The sequence below is a fragment of the Perca fluviatilis genome, chromosome 7 (genome assembly GCF_010015445.1).
Source record: "Perca fluviatilis chromosome 7, GENO_Pfluv_1.0, whole genome shotgun sequence".
In the NCBI taxonomy this organism is placed as follows: domain Eukaryota; kingdom Metazoa; phylum Chordata; class Actinopteri; order Perciformes; family Percidae; genus Perca; species Perca fluviatilis.
Genome location: NC_053118.1, coordinates 465,836 through 487,132, shown reverse-complemented (window position 1 = coordinate 487,132; position 21,297 = coordinate 465,836). Strand labels below are relative to the sequence as shown.

Below are 21,297 nucleotides of genomic sequence, written 5' to 3'. Positions count from 1 at the left end.
TGCTAATAGTGTTGGCTAATACCATTTGTAGCCACAGAGAAAGAATATCAAAAACCTCAATTGAACACTTTCTTTTTTTGGAATTCATTGAGCGATACTACTAATGCTGCTCTCACAAAACCTCTTTGCTTTTTGGATGTTCCTTTTGCGTACGCGCAGACCCCACCACAACATTTAAACGACACAGTTTGTGCATGTGCTCTTTTAATTCAAATAAACAGTAGTTGAGGTCTGCTCAAAACAAAGAAAACGCAACACTTATGAAATATAGCACACATGTGGGTGGTACAAACCTAATTTAGCTTGACTTGGCCGAATTAAGCCTGAGATACCAATACAATTTCTACTCGGTGTGCATGTTCTATGCAGAAGCAGAGGGCCCCATCTCTCTTAAACACACACTTACAGGCACTTGCACACACACATTTACGTAGACTCCTGCCTCTGTTGAACGTGGAAGCAGACATGTATTGCTTGTGATTGTTGGGGAAATGGAGTGAAAAACAGGTCTGGGGTTGTGGGTTCAGGTTGCGGGTTTCAGAGTGACGAGATCCAGAAGCCAGCGGCGTTTGGTATTACCCTGCTGCTTCCTGCCCCATCGTCCTGGGGCTGGGGCTGGGGATTGTGGGGGGGGGGGGTGGATTGAGTTTGAGAGAGGAAGGTGGGAGGCCATTTAAAGCCAAGAGCCAGGGTACACCCTGGCCCAAAGGATCCCTTCGGCAAGAGCCTTTGACACAGCCCACTGCTCCCACAGTCCTACCATCGGGCCCCGAGCCTCAACCAGATCCCACTGTGGTTTGTTTTACAACCTTGAACCGCACGTAGCCTTCAAAAACCTTAGCTTGGCAATCAGGCTCTCCCAAGATTTCACTTTCTCTCTTTTTCAACAAGTCCTCTTACTTATTTACCCAGTGGCTCTGTTCAATGTGATTCTGTATCCGTGTAACACGTTCAATGTATTTCACTTTATTTTTCTTGCAATTCATTCTCTCCTATCGTGCAAGTTCTGTATTTCGAGTCTGGATGCTATTTAAAAGTTGTGTGCAGCAGCAAAGTAAAACCTTCACTGGTTGCACCTAATGCCTCCATGGCATGCAGCAGCAGTGTGTCAGCTCATTTGCTGTTTATCAGTATATTCATGTGCATTAGCTAATGTGTGTGTGTTTACTGGTGCATTATGCATGTGCCCCTCCTTGAATCCTATTACCACTTTAGCACACGTTCCCAAATCTGCTACATGTTAAGCACTCAGTCCTCCCACACGTCTACTTCATAACACAAATCATAATTGATGCTCTGCCCAGCACATGCACAGACCCAAAGAATGCTAAACAGTGGAACATAACTTGCAATTAATTGCCCATTTGTAAATGTGTCTGCATATCTTCTGTTCAAAGGAATTTGGAACATCATTATTTTTTTCTCAGTGATGAAGTACCAGTGGGTCGCTCTTTCCAAGTCCTGCATTCTAGCTACATAACGCTGCCATGCCTTCACGATTCTGTCTGCTGTTTCCCACTGCAGGGTTTGAATTGGATGGAGGTTTTGACTTTGTGCCATAATAATGTTGGATGGGAGCCCTCATATTTCAGCTCTGATGCGAAATCGGCCCAGTGGCTTTTCAGACTCAAATTGGGTTTAAATTGTGTCAGAAGAGGGAGAAATGTTTTTAAAAATAATAGCCATGGATGCCATGAAACAGAGCGTTCTTACTGCAGAGCTTTTGATCCGTTTTTATAAATAGCAGAATTTTGTCGTAAAAAATAATGTTTCTGTGGTCTTTTCCTGCAATTAAAATAAGGTTGGCTCAGGAACAAGGGCAAAACTAAGTACTTGTGTTTGAGAAAAATCTCTCTCCCGCTCTCTCTCTCTCTTTCTCCCCCCTCTCCCTTCCCTCCCTCCTATGCCTTCCTCATCTGCGAAAGCATGTCATTTATGACTTGTTATTTGCAATTTGCTCCATATTTTCCACATGGTAGTGGCAGATGTCTGATAATGGCATGTGAGACCCAGCAGAAGGGTGTGTTCCACCTGCCCTGCTCTGTATGTTTTCAGTTCGTCCTTGTATACGGTGGGCAAAGTGAGTGCCGTGCTTTCCCAAGGCATTCTCTGATTCCTCTTAGCCAAGCAGTGTGGTCTTCACATGACCAATCAAAGATGTCAAACCACCAGTGTTTTCCCCCCACATGTACAACAAGAAAATCTGGCTTCAATTATTATTGCACCCCAAGGGGAACTTCCAAAATTCCTCCCCTCCTCATTTGTCAGAAATGAAGCTCTCTCGTTTCCTGCGATTGGCTGAAATATGTCTTTTGATATTAAATCACACCGGTTTCCACTGGCTGCATGACCAAGACAAATGTTTATCATATTTATTTATGTCATTGGAGATGACCCCGCAGCTCAGCAACGCAGAGACTTGGCTGCAGCCTCCCATGTAATGCTGATTATGAATAAGAGAGTCTCCTAAATAAGCTGAAGTTAAGAGATAATTTGGAAAGCATATGAGGTAACTGTGGTTTGTTTAATGTGAAAAATACAGTTTTGGGGTTGGGGAGGGTGATGGAGGTACTGTTACAAAAGCCCTAATGAATCTAGACTGACACATCCCACCCAAATCTTACAGCGCTCTTGGTTTGATTTATATTATACTCTGTTGATAAATGTGGTTCCAAATGTTGATTAAGGATCTGTTTCACTTGTTTGTATGTCAACAAATCCAGCTAAATCCAGTTATACACCTCTGATCTCCCATTGCCATTGTTTTTGTACTTGGTGCTTATTGTCATAACATCACGCTCTGGTAGAGGCCTTCCCAGTGTGGCTAAGGGAGGGAAACGCTATATGAAAATTGCCATTGACGTTGCCGAAACAAATAGAACTACTCATGCTGCCACTACATCTGTAGCCATTTTAAGCCCTTATTTATACCATTTAAGCTCTCATTTGAATTCACCAGCACAAATAAACATATCATAACGAACCGAAAGCCCTGATGTCATATGCAGATGTTGAATTTTGATTATTCCTTTTGCCTCGTGAATTCGTCAGGATCTTGTCTCTCAAAGGCAAAATAGATGACATCATTTTTTCTTGGCGCTGATGGGACAGTGTTTGCTCACTTGACTGTAGCAGTTCAAGTACAGAGACACCGCTGCCCACTCCTGCCATATCGCTACATCTCTTCTACCATATCACAGTTTGTGTATACTGTAAAAGTCCTGTGTTTCTGGAGACAGAAATAGAAAAAGAGAGAGGCGGTAAGAGTCTCCACACTACTGTGCCGTAGAGCCAGGGGTTTAAGCAATGTTTACTGCCAATGATAAGCTGGCATGAATCTGATCTTTATACAAAAGGCAAATGATTTCACCTGAGGCCTGCGGGGCTATTTGAGGCCTGGCTGTACCAAACGCTTTGATTTTGTCATAAATCACCTGGTAACAAACTAAAGCCCTGCATAGGCAAAGGGAAGAAAGAAGTCCGTAGTGATTAGGGCCTGCTGCCAGAACCTCTCTACTGGTTCAGTATTACAGACTACCTGGTCTACTCCTGGAGTCATGGACTTCATTGTAATTGACTGTATAAAGTACAGCCTGAGCCAATGTGACCCCCACAACAATAAATAAAACCTATTCACGTTTTTTTACGTTTAGGTCAGTTAGACCTAGACACCTGCTTGTTGAATATGATTTGTATGATTTAAGTCTTCGGTGTTGCGCTGACCGCTACAGAAAATCATTCCTACCACAGGCAATAAAACTTTTTAACACTTCATCACTGAGTGTTTGATAAGACTCCTATACATCACTGTGCAATGTGAATAAACATAGGTTTGACTTACATCCTTATAAATACTATTGAAGTAGTTGTACATTTTTATTCCCAACTTCTATACACGTTTGTACATTCTTTCCTTTGTATTTTCTTTAGCTTTTATTTTTGCATTATTCGTTCTGGTATTGTATCCTATTTATCATTCCTTGTACATTCTGTATTTGTGCTGTGTGTCTGATATTTTGCTGCTGTAGCACAGAAACTTCCCAATTTGGGATCAATAAAAGTCGATCTAATCTAATCTAAAGTCTTAGCCTGGCCTGGGCTTCCTAGACTACGTGATTTGTAAAAGTCACTCAACTAAATAGCGTTTTCCTTCTCTTCCCTCTAGACGTGCATTGCACCTTGGCATCCTGCGTGACCCGGGTTCAGAGGTGGAGGACCGGCAGTATCAGGTCGACCTCCAGTCCATCAACATTGGAACGGCTCAGTGGGAGCAACTCAAGCCAGAGAAGGAGGGAACCAAAGGAGGTGTGTCCGTGGAGAGTGAGAGGAGCTCCCAGAACCCGGCCCTGGAGTGGAACATGGCCAGCAGGTCAGGAGACACTTCACTATTTGCATTTTAAGAATAAGGGGAAGATGCTGCACTATGATTAATTCATTCAAGTAGTTACCTATGAAGTTTTTATTTTTCTTGTTATTTTGTAAATAATTGTTGTTGCATTTTGAAAAGAAATCTTGGTTCATCCATTGTAGAATAGTAAACATTCAAACAACAGAATTGAACTCTACAAAATGTCCTGTTGTCTGTAATATCTGACAGTCATTGACTTTACACAAGCCAACTGTATGCTTACTGCCCAGCACATTACAGCAGATATATCAGGACTTTACATATCAAACTAGGACTAAAATATTTGTGGTTATGGAAATAGCATTTGTCAGGTGGCCAGAAAGAGAACACCGTTGAGATTCTTAGTCCAGTGGTTCAAAAAACCTTTTCAAGGCAAGGACCCCTAAACTGACAAATCAGACCACGGACCCCCCATTTGATAAGATTTCGTCCCAGGTTCCCCATCTGATAGGATTTGTTCTTTTAGATGTTTTATTACAGTGTATGAAGCCCATGTCCAAAATACTCATATATTCTGTCCCCGGACCCCATTTTGAAGGCCACTGTCTTAGTCTATTTGGATGAATCCCATACAATGACAATAGCAAGTATAATTCACATTGCTGCTAGTCTAGATTAAATTGTTATACCTCTAGTCAGGTGGTGTGTGTGTGTGTGTGTGTGTGTGTGTGTGTGTGTGTGTGTGTGTGTGTGTGTGTGTGTGTGTGTGTGTGTGTGTGTGTGTGTGTGTGTGTGTGTGTGTGTGTGTGTGTGTGTGTGTGTGTGTGTGTGTGAACTAACTGTGAATGGTGAATGTCACATACTGTATCTCATCAGTCTTTATGTGGGAGCAGCATGTAGTTATTGAGTTAGCGCCCTATCATGGAGCCTCTCCATGCACAGTCATAATTACAAACCCTGTCATTTTTTTTATAGACTCGGGAGCTAAAACAAGCACAAGTGTAACAGCCTGTTTGGCCCCACATCCTTTTTTCCACTCATGTTTTCAGAGGGAACAGGCCCAAAAATCACAGAATCACAGGCAAAGAGTCCAGATTTGTTCCCTGTCAACTAAAAATAAGCCTTGTGGAAGAATGCAGTGCAGAATCAACACAGGCCTGACTGAGACTGTGTGCCCTCGGGTCATCAGAGCTTAGAGTGATGCTGGCTGAGATACGCACACCTTCTACGTGCAGACACAGACAAAGTCAGGCACACTCGCTAATGCACACGCACACAATCAATCATACATTCTTTACTGTATGACTGACACACACACACATACACACACAGTATGAATGTATGATAGTGGAGCCCTTCAAGCGAAACACAGACTGCAGCTGATACGTACACTTTACAAAATACTTTAAAAAGTAGTCTGATGTACCTCTTCCAGGTTTATCCAAAAAAAAAAAATTTTAAGCAGAATCAGGCAAATGTCAAGTTAAAGTTGAGGTGCTGACTACACTGACATGGGTCAGACATCACTTTAAAAAAGGATGTAAAAAGCAATAACGCAGCCATTTTAAATAAGTTTGGTTATTTGAAGTTCTTTTATTTAATGTTTTCAAGTGTTTTGTTATGTGTTCACTTTATTGCAAAGTGTTTGTCATATTTGAATAGAAAATAATCAATGCTGTCTCCGCTCCTTTTTTGGGTCAGTTAAAAGGTAGAAATCCTTAAACCTTATTGTTCCATTTCAGTAATGAAATGAGGAGGCATCATGAGGCTTTCAGCCAGAGTGACTCAAAATGAGAGCTTTAGTTGTTGACATGTCAACAAGACAATGAAGTGGACCTATGGGATGTTTTTCCTAACCACTAGACCACCCTGATTTCTTTTTACTCTCCCTCTATTTGTCCCCAGTAGTTTTGACCATCTATCCAAATAATCCTCCTTTGTCTTTGCCTTTGCTAACCGTGCCAGGGTCTGTTGTAAAACAGCCCTTATAAGTAGCGGACTTGAACCTACCTTACTGTCTTACCCTCTTATTACAGAGTCTGACGAGCTCATATGAGCAAAGGGCTACTGAGGCTCAATCCACTCGCAATTTTTCTTTTTTTTTACTCACAATTTGTCTCTCAGTCGATGAAAACAGGGCTGCTTGGGCTTAGTGCCAAGGCCAGATTGTCTGACACGGCAACAAGGTGAGATTTTGGGCTCCCACTTTCGGCTCCAGAAGATGCTGAATGCCTTTTTGAGTAGACTCAACTTTCTTTAAACAAAATATAGCTGCACGTCTGGATTTCTATTCAGAACTTGATTATAGGATGACCTAACATGTAGCTTAACAGTTACTTTTTTACTCAAAGGATTGACACGCAGTGTTATACTGTAACGGTCACATTGGCAACGTAAAGTGTCATAGTGATTACTCATTTCATTATCAGAAGGTTTAGCTTTGTCTCTTCTCATTTCCATATCCTCAATAATTGAGGTTCACACCAGTAAGTCAGTATGCTTTTGTGTGATCACACTGAGGTCAAAGTTGCTGCTGTTGGTTTTTGGCTGTGGTTGCCTCCTCATTCCCCTTTCCCCTTGCCGTGGCAGGAGACAGCTCTGGAAGCTCTGTTGGAAATTGGGCTTAGCTGTGCTGCACTGTATACCCCAGCCTCAGCCACCACCACGACCAAGTCATAACTGAACATGTGATTTAGAATGTTCCAACACACTGAGGAAAGGGGAGTCATGTTCACAGCTTTACTTGTCTGCTGCAATCACCCGCAGAAATACACCACCTCGGTTGTAACAAGTTTTGACACACACCACTTCCAAAGTTCACACCTTTCCCTCATTCCCTACATTGATCCCCCCCCCCTCTCTCTTTCCAGTTTTGGACTGGCATGTTCACTCTGCTGTTCTTTAGGTTCAATTCCAGTAGTTGCGGATCTGCAGTGGCCTCAGTTGGCTTCCTGAGGTTTTGCGAGGAAATTCCAGCACTATGGATCCACTGACAGCATCTGTCCTCATCACAGTGTGTAGTTGCCGGCTAGGAAAGACCCGTGTCATGGTGCTGTGAACTTCTCCCCTCCTGTCAACCACCCTGTGCAGGCCTTTCTCTTTTTGACCATGCCACGGATATCTCCACTTACTGTTAACACTATGTAGCTTTGTATGAAAACAAAGTCATTCTTTCCATTTTTTTTCTGCTTTGTACCACACCCATTCAAAGGTCTGCACACACACACAAACACACAGAGTTCTCGGGCCCAGTCAGGGGACCCCATATTACTGGTAAACCGAGCCTCACGCCTCCTAGCCTATACTGGTGAATGATAGCACCTGTCCCCTGCAACGAGACACTCATTGTTTCAATCCCTGTCTGAGGGGAGATTAGCCAACACCAATTGGCCTCACAGATCATTTCACCTCCGAATTAGGCCTCCCTTAACCTCTCTACGCAGAGAAATGTGTCCGAAAATAATCCCTTAAGGGCACTGGTAATGCACATTTGTGTAGCAGAAGTGAATATGATATTGGTTCTGGTTGAGTACTGTACTCCAGGCCACCTAGAAACAGGGCCTTTTTTAATCCTCGCCAACTATAAATATTGGAAGCCATACCACTTGATTGTTTTAATAGCAGCAGATGTGGCAATTAACACCACTTTATAAAGCCCCCTTGTATATTTGTTTTACTACTAACAAATGTTCCCACAAATATGACTTGATTGTGGGAATGAAGATTAGTGAAATGGAGAGAGTTGATGTGAGAGGGTCTTTATTTGATCTTGTGTATACAATTAAGGGGTGTTCTCAATTGAGACTTGTCAAATAACGTCTCACTCTGTCTCTGTAACCATATTCAAGCTTCCAGCTAAAATGTGTTAGACCAGAAATTTAAAAAAGCTCACTTATGGGAATATTTCACAGGTCTGGCCTGTGAGAGAAAATCCATTTTGAAGTCTTTTTATTTTGAGTTCAGCTTTTCATCCTACTGGTTTGAATTTAAAAAGCCAGAGCAAGTTTGAAATATGTGTCTGCCTGTCAGCTAAGGGAAAAACAAAAGCTCAGTTTTGAACATTTTGTGGTTTTGACTGTGTTGTGTTGACTGGTCATTCCTGGGCAGATGGGACAATGCTACAAATATTTTACAATGGTAACCATGACAAGTTATTAGTAAATAAATGTTGGGGAATGTTATTGAATAAGTGGTCCCTTATGGTAGATTTTTGTATCACATAATGCTAAAATCACTTCAACACCAGAACTATACACTATTACCTAAAATATAATTCAGTATTTAATACTTTTTAAATGAAAATGTCCATCCATGTAATCGCGTGATTACAATAATGACCTCCAAATGTCTATTCTTATGCAATAATTTTTCTGTTATTAACAGAATATTAAATGTCCGATATTGTAGAAAGGCAGATTTCCATGTGTTTTTTTATTATAAACAAGTCAAGGTGCTATAAAAATACTCTGAAAGTATCAAAACGCTTAAACCTCATAGAAATGCACACAGTCCATATTCAGAAACTGTGCCTTTAAACGAGTCGTCAGGACTTCCTTGTGATGGTTGTGATGTCACAACTATACTATAGATAGAAAGTGCCGCTACAGTGTCATTACAGTCATTCCCTGGCTGCAATGACGATGCAGAGATGCCCAGAGCGCATATATGGAAAACCTGAAAACACTGACCAATCAGAGCAGACTGGGTTTAATCCAGAGGGGGGCTTAAAGAGACAGGCGCTAAAATGGAGCGTTTCAGACAGAGGGTGAATACAGGTATATTCAGACAGACAGTATGAAAAAAATAAATGTTTTTTTAAACATTGAAGCTTGTAAACATGTTCTAGTAGAAACCCAAAATACAAGTATGCACCTGAAAATGACCTCGATAAGGGACCTTTAACAAGTTATGGAAGTTATCTGAAGAGGCATCTGCTAATAGTTTGATCCTGTATGTATCTCTGTTCAGTATCAGGAGGCACCAGGAGCGGCGGGCCATCCTGACACCAATCCTGACTGATTTTTCTGTTCGGGTGACTGCTGCCCCAGCCATCATCTTCAGCAAGAATATATCCCCTGACTGCGGACAGCCAGAGGTCAGTATCCACTCAACACAGCTTTGTATGAATCTCTTAAAAGTCTTCTTTTATTTTTTCATTTCTGCAAGAGTGTTTTTTTTTGTTTTTTTTATGTACTGTGGCAAGTTTATTCAAATAGTCAAAGTGAAAAGTCATAAAATGACAGTATCAATATTTCTATCCTCAAACTTTAATATCTAATATTAATAACAACAGGTCCTGAGGATGTAGAGATTTGCTTAAACAAGGATTTTCTAAGAAACCCACAGGGAGTCAGAGGTTGCATATTTTTCTTTGTCTACTACGCAGAGCTTTGTTCACTTACACTGACTTGTAATGCCCTTTGACTATGACCTGTTATAACCATGATTGTAACCATTACTCTCACAATCCGTTGTCCATATGAAAATAGACATTGATTATGTGAGATGTCAGAAGTATTTACGTTTTGTTTCTTAACATACAGTAACTTACTCATTAGGATTCCCTCCGCCAGTCCGCCGTGTAATGGAGGCTTTTGACCCACACAGTTCAAACCTTTCTGCTTATACAGCTGATGTTTTCTGGCACGGCTCTCTGCGACTTCCTGCCTCTTTGATGCCTCGTCCGTCCACGTTAACGTGCCCCTTGACAATGCGTAACAGCTAATCCATAGTTTGCACTGACGCACACACACACACGCACACGCACACACTCACACACAATGTGATTTGTATTACTCCCTGAGATATGGTGACTCAGAGCCAGTAACAACACAAACAGGACTTTGAACTACGTAGTGTAGATTCATTACAACAGTTTGTATAATAAAATGCATTCATAACTCCCAGTTAGATGTATGCAACAGCTATCTTTATTGAATTATTCATTAATTCATTGTAATCTCTATATGTTCTGCATCTTTAATCTACAGTCTAAATTTTCACTCACCCCTGCAGCATATTCTGTAACTATTATTGTAACTATATGCTACTATGACACTGTGTGTTAAAATGGCCGCTACAATTACTACTAATAACAATCATATTGATCATACACGTAATATGTTGTATACAACTAAATCAGAAAATGTGTTTAAAAAGTGGGTCTTAATAGATCATGTTTACACAGTAGTTGCCAAATACCATTGTGTGTGGTTACTGTAGGTCTGGCCCATGTGTGTGTGGTTGAACCTAGAGTGTTAGTGAGTGATATCCTGTTAGATGTAGCCTCCAGGCTGAGGTTTGAACTGCTGGCTGTGGGTGGGACCCTGGAGAGGACAGAGGGAAGAGGGGAAGGAGGGAACAACTGAGCTAAAGGGAGCAAGACAGAGGGGAGATAGAAAGTAAATAGACCTAGAGTACATAAAAAAAAATGGAGAGAGAGAGAGGCAGTGCATGAGGTCACAAACCCTCCTGATGTGTTATTGAATGTCTTTCCTGCTCTCTCCACCCACCTCCCTCTTTTCATTTCCCCCTGTGCTATCTCCTTCGTCTCTGTAGGAGGTGGTGGTGTGTGGCCACTCTCTAGATGTAAATGTGACCAGCAGTCTGGATTTCTATCTCAGCATTGCCCAGGTGCAGCTTCTTCAGCAGCTTCTCAGAGAGAACTTGGTGGGGATGGACGCTCCTGAGAAATGTGCTGAGGTACGTACTGTAATCAACAACATCTCTCGATTCAGCATGCCCTTCCACTTCTTCAGTCTTCAGTTTCTCAGAAGTATATAATATATCAATTCTGCTGTACTCAGAAACACACACACGCACACACATGAGGTCACATGAAGCCTTGCTCTACAGTAGTTATATTCCCATACTCTGTCTATCACATCTTCAATTCAATTTATTTATAGTATCAAATCATAACATAAGTTATCTTGAGACACTTTACAGATAGAGTAGGTCTAGACCACACTCTATAATTTACAAAGCCCCAACAATTACAACAGTTCCAGTAATTCCCTCAAGAGCAAGCAGTGCGACAGTGGCGAGGAAAAACTCCCTCTTGGGAAGAAACCTCGGACAGACCCAGGCTCTTGGTAGGCGGTGTCTGACGAGCCGGTTGGGGGTGTGATGAACAGTGGAGATAGTAGTCACATTAATAATGGAACAGTGACTGGATGTAGTGGGAAGCTGCAGGGTTCAGCAGGACGCAGCATGACATTGCAGGGCATCACTGAGTTCAGCAGGGAGTGCAGCAGGACCACGGCGACAGCTGCGACCAGGATCTTGGTGCCAACGTTCTCCAAGGAAATACGCTGGGGGAAAAAAATCTTGCCCCTCAGATCACCTCTCTTTTGCTGATGATTAACATCTTTGTACCAAAGTTTGACATCCATCCATTAACAAATCACAGCACGAGGCTATGCCAGTTTGGCTCAAAAATACATCATGACCGTTTTCCTGATACAGTGCCCCTAACTATCACCCCTCACTATTTTGGGTGAATCTAACACATTTAAATATTTACTCACTCAAAGCAAGGCGGTTCTCTAATGTGACCTTAGTTTACTGTGTTGTACTCAGCTGCAGCTTTCAGGGCACTTTCTATTGTTTACAGGACAGGGAGCTCCCAGGCGCCATTTGCCCCGTCTGACCGCTTAATAAACCTTTCTAATGGAACACAATATAAAAATATTTACCAGCTGTGGTGAGGATGGGAGTCATAGACGAGGGAAGTCAGTTGACAGTGATTTTACGGTTATCTCCTCTTAGGATTCTTTACGGGAGGCTGTGTGTACTGACGTGCAGTGACTGCGTCAGATGACTGTGACTCCGTAAAAGCTTCTGTGAAGGGATGTGGTTGGATTCCTAGGAAAAATGAAAAATAAATAAATAAAACGCATTAAAGAGATTTATGTACAGTGATCACTCCTTTCTGTTACCACTACAGAATGTGCTTGACAATCCTAGTAACTAATACAGACAATATGTGTGGTACCATCTTTTTATATAGAGTACATTCAGAGAGCTGACCGTCTCCGCCGAATGCAAACCAACATCATAAAATCAAATGTTAAACTGGATTTGATGGATTTGGATTGATCTTACAATCAAGTCAGATTTGTTGTTGTGCACCACTATAGAAACTCATGAAAGGGAAGGGAAGACATAGTGTGAAGTTTGCAAACTTCTTTATTTATTCATTTATTCATTTATTTATACAGTTAGTCAGGAGTTAGGAGGTGCCTGCTGTGCATCTGGTTTTGATTTGGGTGATCTCGGAGCCCTCACCCCTGACTTGTAATGATTCATGGCTTGATTCTGTTGAGGGGCAGCTAACGGCTGCAGAGAGTTCATCCAGGTTCAAGGCAGGATGAGAACGTTCAGCAAGCAGCTATTCTGGGAGGTCCATTGGCAACAGTTTTTAAAAAAAATAGTCCTTTTAAGAAAGGTTTATGGATTTTTTTGTTATACCTTTATTTCTCAAGGCAATGCAAACTTTGCATCTTTGCCAACAGTTCCAGCAACAACTAGCTTCACATACACAAAACACCTTCTTCTATGATTTCAGTTTTCTGTGCATTTGTGCTGCGCAACTCCAGCCAGAGGAGCTGGGGATTAAGGGTATTGCTCAAAGGCACTGTGACAGTAGCTGCTAAATGTTATGTTCTTTTTCCCCAGCCATGTTTTAGCAGTTTATCCAAAGATGGGAACAATCAACGTTTTGTTCAGAAATTCACATCCAACCGCTGTGGTATTGCTCCCTTCAGCTGGATTAAGTGAAATTGAAATGACCCATAGGTCCAGAGTGATGTAATATAATGATCATCAATCCACAATTGAGAAATGAAGTATATATGCTTGGGAACATTCCTCTGCTTTCATTTAATATTGGCTGTTTGGTCACAGTTGTTGGGAACTCTGTGTTTCACTTTTTAACTTTTATTATACCATATTAATTTCAGGTGCATTATACCATGTTCTTTACTCATTCGGTTTTATAGTAGTGCCATTATGGAGCGTAACAGTATCATTAACACTGAGGTCAGTCAGTGTGTGTCTTCACCTCTGTGCAGCTGCAGAGCATGGAGGTTACTCTGAATAAATGTGGTCTGGCTTGGACTTTTTGGACACTCTCTGTGAAACTATTTGTACCTCCATCTATCTCAGTGTCGTAAGTCTTTTGGCGGCCGTATCTGTCCGGCTGCTTGGCCTAGAACCTGCAGAAGGGAGGTCAGTTTGACTAAGACATGGTCGGGTCTGCGGGAGCTTTATTCTACAAGCTGCGGAGCCCTCTAGTGGTGCGTTTAACTACAGCATCATGACGTTCCATGCTCAGACCCCAGCTCGTGAGGGCTGCTTCTCTTCACTCGCTGTCTGCTCTGCCAGCAGCCTGTCTACCCCCTGCTAACACATTAGACACACCACCATCAAATAATAGCACTAGTATGTTCACTGACATTGTTTGGAGAATGAGTTTGGAACAGGTAAAGGCTTTTGATGTCGTTAGAATAGACTAACTGGATAGAATAAAACAGACTGTCCACCCCCTGCTAACAGCTTACAAATAATAATCATAAAGTTCAGATGTATTTCCATTGCCAGTTTGCGCGTATCAGAAATCTGGAATTTGTGCATGTATCTGTATTTTTTTATTGAAACCTAACTTCCGTAATGATATTTATAGTATTTGACAGTTTAGTTTGTACTTCCTTTATACAACCTGTTCAAAGGATTCGATTAAAAACAGGTCTTGGATCTCTCTCTTGCATCTGGTGCAAAGGAGTTGTTTTTGTTGTTGTGCTCCCCTCTCTCTCACTCAGCGCTGTCCCCATCAAGAGTTTAAATTAAACACTGCTCCTTGCTCACTCTCTTATTTCCAAATCCTTTCCTTGCTCTCTTCTTTCCTAGACATTTTGAGAACACGCTTTTTGCCTTGAACAGATTCTCCACAATCCCGGGCACTGATTTCAAACAGTTCCCATCGCCACTCACAGCTGTGTTTTATTGTCTGGGTTAATGGATTTGTTTTGTAGGGGCTTTTGGGTTCCCTGGCAGTGGTGAGGCAAGCCAGGCGCGTGGGTAGTATGTGCTAGCCTTGTGTGTGATTTCAGTCATTTCTAGTCACTGAGCTGCGCTTCGAGAGAATCTGTCCACACACATACGCACTTTTATTATGACCCTTCCATGCTTACATACAGACGCTGTCCAAGATTGTTATTTTCTCATAATCTGTCCGTTCTGTGTAATTGTGCATTGTAGCCAGTTGTCCATAGTTTCCATGCCGGTTTCCACTTAAATCATGATTGAGATGCAAAGCAAATGCAACATGATTTCTAAGCGGTCCATACGCAGATTTGTTGCTCTGTAAGTCAATGCATTATTAGGATGTTTATCGCAGCATTAGCTACGGTCCGTCACAGTTTGATTTCATCTCTGTATTTTTTGGTTGATGGTAATGATGATAAAGCAACGCTGGGTTGAGATCAGGCAGCTTTCAGCAGCAGGAGGTCCCACAGCGAGGGAGCTATGAATAGATGATAGAGCGGCTTCTGGGACTTATCTCAGCGCTCTGTCATCAGCACTGTCACCCAGCAACACAGAAGTGTATACCCTCTCACACACATGTGCGCACACACACACTTGCATACAGATGGTCCCCACATTCCATGCGTGGTAACTGCCTGCAGCCTTTTATTTGGGAGCCAGTACTGTAATACTGCTTTATGACTGAAAAGCTGACCTGTGTGTGTCTGTTTGTTTGTGTGTTTGCATTCTGTGCGTCAGATCTGCTATGATGTTATTTGAGAAGCCTTCCTGGCGGCTTCTCGTTTCAGTCTCTCTTCTCTGTTAACCACCACGTCTTCCTCCACACACGTATACATCATTCTCTTATTTGCCACCTCAATGCCACCTATTCCTTTAAGCAGATTTTATAGTGTAACCTCTCATTGTTGGCATCACTGTCTGGCTGCCATGCACTTGCCACAACGACAAGCTATTTTAGTAATGTCCCACCAAACTGGTTAAAAGCCAGAATAGAGAATTTATTTTTTTAAATGCTTCCCTCGTCCCGTGTTGGTATGTCCCTCTCTCACACACCCGAGCAGAGGCAGCCCGGGTCAGCCATGTGCTTATACCACAGTGTGAGAGGAAAATACCCTCTGGTGCAGGGGAAGTCCCGCTCGGCTTCATCCTCCACCTCATCCTGGGATGATTACACGCATGGGAAACAGGGCTTTAGACTTCCTCCAACACTCATGCACACACACACACACACACACACACACACACACACACACACACACACACACACACACACACACGCCAGTGCACACACAAACAGCACCCATGTTCAGGACAAGGTATCAGGCCTCACAGGAACCTCTGAATTACAGTTTTTACTAAACACACATGGGGCAAACCTCTCAATCAACTATTACCTGCCTTATCTCTATTCTTCCTCTCCCCCTCTTTTTTTCTCTCTTTTCTTTTTCCTTCCGGTTCGTATCACTTACAACATAAGTTGGCATTGTAAGGCTATATGCTTCTCTATCTATCGACCACTTACTTTGTCTTTCTTTTTCAATCTCCGGCATCTTTTAACAATCATCCAACTCTTCTTTCATTCCCCTTTTTTATCATTTTCTTCTCTTTTCCATGCTACATCTTCTCCCATTCATCTCTTTTTCCCTGGCAGGACTGGCACGGCTGGTTGGAAAAGTGTTGGTCTTTCCAGAGCTGGCTAGTTAAGCAGCTAGCTGGCTGACGGTGGAGAGGGTTCCTCCTCTGGAGACAGAATTTGACAGTCTGTAGATTAAGATCTTACTGTACTATTACATCTTAAACGCCTGTGTTAAGGATGCACACGAGCTGCACTCACACGCAAAGCTGGACTAATGCAGCACTATAGACAGCGGGGTAGATGGCCAGCCAAGACGAACCGCTGCAAGAAGTGAATTTACAGTAGGCACGAGCACGCTGGTCGGGAGCTGGTTTGGTTTGTCAGTGGGTTTGGACAGCAGTTTTAGGTTATTAGTGGGGAGGAGGCAGCGTTTTTTTGATGCATGTGATTTTTGTGCACATCATCCACACAACCGCACTCGGCTACAGTTACATGTGTTTGGACGGTGAAGATTTCAAGTATTATTGTTTCATACATTTTAAAGTTGTCTAATTTACAAGCCGATTTAAGAATCAAAGCTTTCCAATGTTTTATTTGTTTGTCTTTGATAAAAACCCCTACTGTGACACCTCAAATGCCCCTGAACTAGTATCGCATTGCCAGACCTTCCTCCACAGCGCTGCAAAGGAGGGTCTGGCTAGTCCACATTGCATTCCAGGATAGGAGAAAAACGTGCTCTGGTTTATTGGCATTTCTTTAAACAAATCACAATCGTCTTGGGCGGAGCTAAGCTCTGCACGGTGCCTCTGCAAAATAGCCTCGAAAAGAACTTGCTTTGGTGGAACGTTTACGTTCAAAAGTAGTTTTAGTCGTACAACAGAAAACTCAGATTGGACAGATAGTCTAGCTAGCTGTCTGGATTTACCCTGCAGAGATCTGAGGAGCAGTTAACCATAGTCCTAACAAATCCACCGGCGGTTAGAACGCCAACACAAAGAAAGCAGAAGGTAACGGACATCCAGCCGAAAAGAACGATATCCGGCTGAATTTCCGGCGGCAACGGAGCAATCCCGGAAGTGGAACGTGGTGGATGTAGACTACCCCTGAACTAACTCTTTTGCTTGCAGATAAATAAAATAATAAAACCCATGAAACAAATGAAGACCTTTCTGCACCTCAGTCATCCAAATGCTACCAAGTGTTACATTGTGGGAGAATGGAAGCTTGTTGACCTATTCTGCCCTGTCGTATAACAATTTAGCTCTTGTTCATGTAGGAGTATTTGCTGAATGTCAAATGCACATACGTCGGCTTATGTAAGCCATGGTGTTGTTGACAGACTTGGCTCCATGAGCGACCTGGGGCTGGATCCTTGTCTGTGTATGTTTTAAAGTAAACCATTTCCAAGGCCGCTCCTCTTTGTGATGAGTGTTTCATATTGTCTCGTAGCTGTTGAGCTTTGAGAACTGAAGTTTCTCTCTCGACCTTCTGATCTTTTCCAGGACAGTGAGGTGTCAGAGGAGCTTTTATGTGCTCTGCTGGCCAACAGAAATAGGGAGACATCAAATGCGAGTGAAAATCCGAAGCATTGAAAAGGAACAGAGCAGACAGTAAGAGAGTGGGGACAGCTTGAGAGAGGATGGCCAAATGACAGAGAATGCAAGTGGGAACAAGTAGTTAGGGAGAAATCCACGGAGATGAGACATGACACAGAGAGAAAAAGAGAGTCTGAATCCGGTGTTTGCTTTGATTCCTGGTCCTGTCCAATGTATTTGTCTGTAAATGTGGGAGCCGACGTTCCTTACAGGTCAGCTCTTAACCAGTCGGTCTGGCTATTAACCCTCTCTGAGGGCCAGATCTCTTTCACCCTGACCTCTTCCCATCCTGCTTAGCACTATTTTCCTTCGCCCTGTTGCTGCTGAGAGTAATAATAAATAAGGCTCCCTGCACAGCCATCTCCTTTTCCTTTTTGGCTGCCTTGCATCTGTTAAGTAAGAGTTGTTGTCTCAGCTTATCTTAAACATACATATTTTCATAGCCAGTGTTCATCTCGCTGCCCTTCTTTTGTTATGAAAACGTATCTTTTTTTCCCCCCTTTTTTTGTTCATGTCTCACTGACCCTCCTGTGTGAATCAACTGCTAATTGACAGCCAGTCATAACAATTCACCTTGCCTGTTCAGCCCCCGCACCCCAACCAACCTTCTTCTCAAAGCATAATCGTGGCACATTCTTAAATTGGCCCCTTGGAAACTCAATCTATTTGAGATCAGTAGCAGCTGAATTTGCTCCCTCCTCAATCGGTTTTGGCAAAATTGGCGTGAAAACTCAAGATAAAATCACGAAGGTTGGAATTCTATTAGAGCAGGGAAACAAACGGGACCTTTGAGGAGAGGCAGCGGGCCCCCACCGTGAACCCTGGGATCGGGTGTCGGCTCAGGTGAGGAGGAGTCAGGAGTGCCCTCTCTCTCTCTGCCTGCAAGGGAAACCGGGTCACACACCCAGGGGACTAGTAAAAACAGGCCACACCAGGCCAACTAGTACAGACACATATGTACACACACCATAGTAGACTTTGTTCAGTGAAAAAGCCCACATTTTTTTGTCTGAAGAGGTGAAAAGAGGAAACTGATTTTTTTCTTTTTCTTACACCTGTATAAGCAAGATTCCACCTAGAATAACAGGTGATGGAGAGTATTGGTTTCTATCTCTCTGTAACTAAAATGGTGTAGTAAAAGTGTGTGTGCGCATGTGTGTGCGAGAGCTTGCATGTGAGTTTGCATGTGCATGTATGTGGATGACATTTTTTTTCATTTGACTATTACAATACAATATGTATAGTATCCTGCGGTTGACCGAAGTACTACAGAGTTCCTCTTGGACTGCTCTCATTTAACTAAATATTTACCCCAAAATTAAACCCTAAAAATTCACACATCATTCCAGGCTTTTGGAAGATTTTCCATGGGTGCACATTTTCTTTTTTTCATGTCTCTGATACTTTGTTATCCAGGTCACATAGGGGTAAAATAATATAATAATCAACATTTTCATAAGTGATTAATTTGTCAAGCATACATTCCAAACATTTGCTGGTTTCAGCTTCTTAAATGTGAATATTTGTTGCATTATCTGTTTTATTATTGTAAACTGACTTGCAAAACAAGTAACTTGAGGGCTCTGGAATATTGTGCTGGGTATTTTTTTCACAATATATAGACCAAACAATTAATGTATTCTTATTATCATTTAGAAAATAGACAAAAGCCCCACAGTTGAAATTTGTTTCTTAAGTACCTTTGAAGAACCAAACATTATTCTATGTATACCTCAAGCGCTATCTATGAATGTATGCGTGAAATGAATGATGTCTTTGTACTCGAGGCTTGTGACTGGCCCTGAAACCCGATAGAGGCATGTAAACCCAAATGAAATCTAGGCAATGATAGATATGCACGGATAGGTGCCATGTAGCCACTTGAGACCCAACTCCAGAACATAGCTCAGATGTTTTGGATAATCAAGAGGTGGACTTGATTATATACCTCACCTGTTTCAGTTTGTCTGTTTGGAGTTGCTCCGGTGGTTCAGATGTGCATGACAAAGATGAATCATCACATGCACCTCACATATTCCAACACTTGGAACAGTCCACTGGCTAAAATCCATTCTTGATAATGCGTTCATTTGAGTTGCAGTATTTTGAATTGCCAGTACTCCAGCCAGAACGGAAAAAAAACTCATGTGTGCGGTGATGACTTAGTTTCGCAGTGTAATGTATTACAGGTGTTCCTTCCATGTTAAACTCTGCTTCTGAATCCCACCAGTGCAGCCTGGTGATCAGCACCTGAAAATGTTCCCCCATCCTCAATGTCCTCTTGACCTGAGCTTGTCCAAATGCAGCTAATGTATTCTGAACATCACTCATTTCATTTTTGTAGCCAGCTTAACTTTTTCTTCTGGATTGTAACTTTTTATTTTTTTTGTACCAATGTGTCCTCTAGCCTTGTCCTCTGTATGTCCCCCTTATCAAGCCCCCCCGCTAACCCATATGAGGGGACAGGGGGTCTTACATCATTCTCCTTTGAGAACCTAACATACAGCACATCAGAGTCTGTCTCACTCAGCCCTGGGAACACATCCAGAGAGAAATTAAAGGAAGATTACTTCAATCCTCCTCTTCTAATTTCAGCTCTGTTAATAGACAGCGAGCCAGGATTGTTCCTAGCTTCACGCTGCGCTTTGAATTCGTACGCAATCTTATGCACGTATTTGTGTGTGTGTCCACATGTGCACAGCTGTGTGTGTGTGTGTGTGTGTGTGTGTGTGTGTGTGTGTGTGCTGGACCACCTGGAGCTCATCTGCCCCCCCCCCTTCTCAGCCCTACACCTCTCACCCTGTCCTGCTCCATACAGCCTCATCTCACCTCGGGTCGTCGTTGTTTTCCTGCTGTTGCTGTTTCCCCACGATGTTGTAACTAAAGCAGAGAATACAGACATGGCCGCCAGGCAGCGCAGGGAAGCGCTTCAGAAGAACACTTTATGACCTAATGAAAGGCATCTCCGCTGCTTTTTGAAGTCTCTCAGACGTCTGCTTTCGTGAACCACCGAGCCCGTGCTGAAGACAATGCAGTATGAAGTCTCTTTTGTTGTTTGTTTGCTGAAAACATAATGCCAAAGCTAATGATGTTAAGTTGAAAGCTTGGATGAGTGATCTCGAGGGCCAGGTTGAAACCTGATGATTACTCTGCTGAATAGCTCTCTGCCGTACTGAGGATGTGTTTCCCCTGTGTGCGTGCCTGTGAATAGTGGTGCATTGCCACACTTTACCTACGAAATATAAACATGAAATGAAAGAATTACTTTGAATCAGTGCTCTTACAACCATTTCTTTGTTATGGACCAAACGAACAAGTAATAGGCATTCAAAGTCAAATTGCAAACACATTCTCTAACAAACGTAGAGATTTTACTTTTCATTTACACACAGGATTTCTCACAGTAGCTCAGCCACAGACACTTCACACGCACAACTTTTAGACGCCACCGCCACCATCAAGCCCACCTCACTCAGGGACTAATGGCATGTGTAAATACCGGAGCCTGAATATTAGATTAGAAAATTACCCCCACACATATCTCAAAACTAAATGGGGATGGTGACAGCTAATAAGAGCCAGTTGTTCTCCACTCCATTCCCATGGAAAGAAAGAAGGGAGGACAAAGGAAAGATGATGACTTTGCTGCTATGGAGGCCAGGATCACAGCAATTAGGGGAGACCCCCAGGGTGCCTCTGTCTCTCACTTTCCCTTTTGTTGTAGCGTGTCT

At 42.5% G+C, this 21,297-nt stretch overlaps 1 protein-coding gene across 4 annotated transcripts in view; it reads left to right on the top strand.

Moving 5' to 3' along the window:
* The window catches only part of LOC120562122 (vacuolar protein sorting-associated protein 13B), a 380,029-nt gene that overhangs the window by 237,434 nt on the left and 121,298 nt on the right, over positions 1-21,297 (top strand). For all 4 annotated transcript variants that reach the window (XM_039805631.1, XM_039805634.1, XM_039805630.1 and 1 more), the window contains 3 exons: positions 4,166-4,369; positions 9,317-9,443; positions 10,907-11,050. In XM_039805631.1, coding sequence (XP_039661565.1) covers positions 4,166-4,369; positions 9,317-9,443; positions 10,907-11,050 — 475 coding nt within the window. The remainder of the gene's footprint in view (positions 1-4,165; positions 4,370-9,316; positions 9,444-10,906; positions 11,051-21,297) is intronic.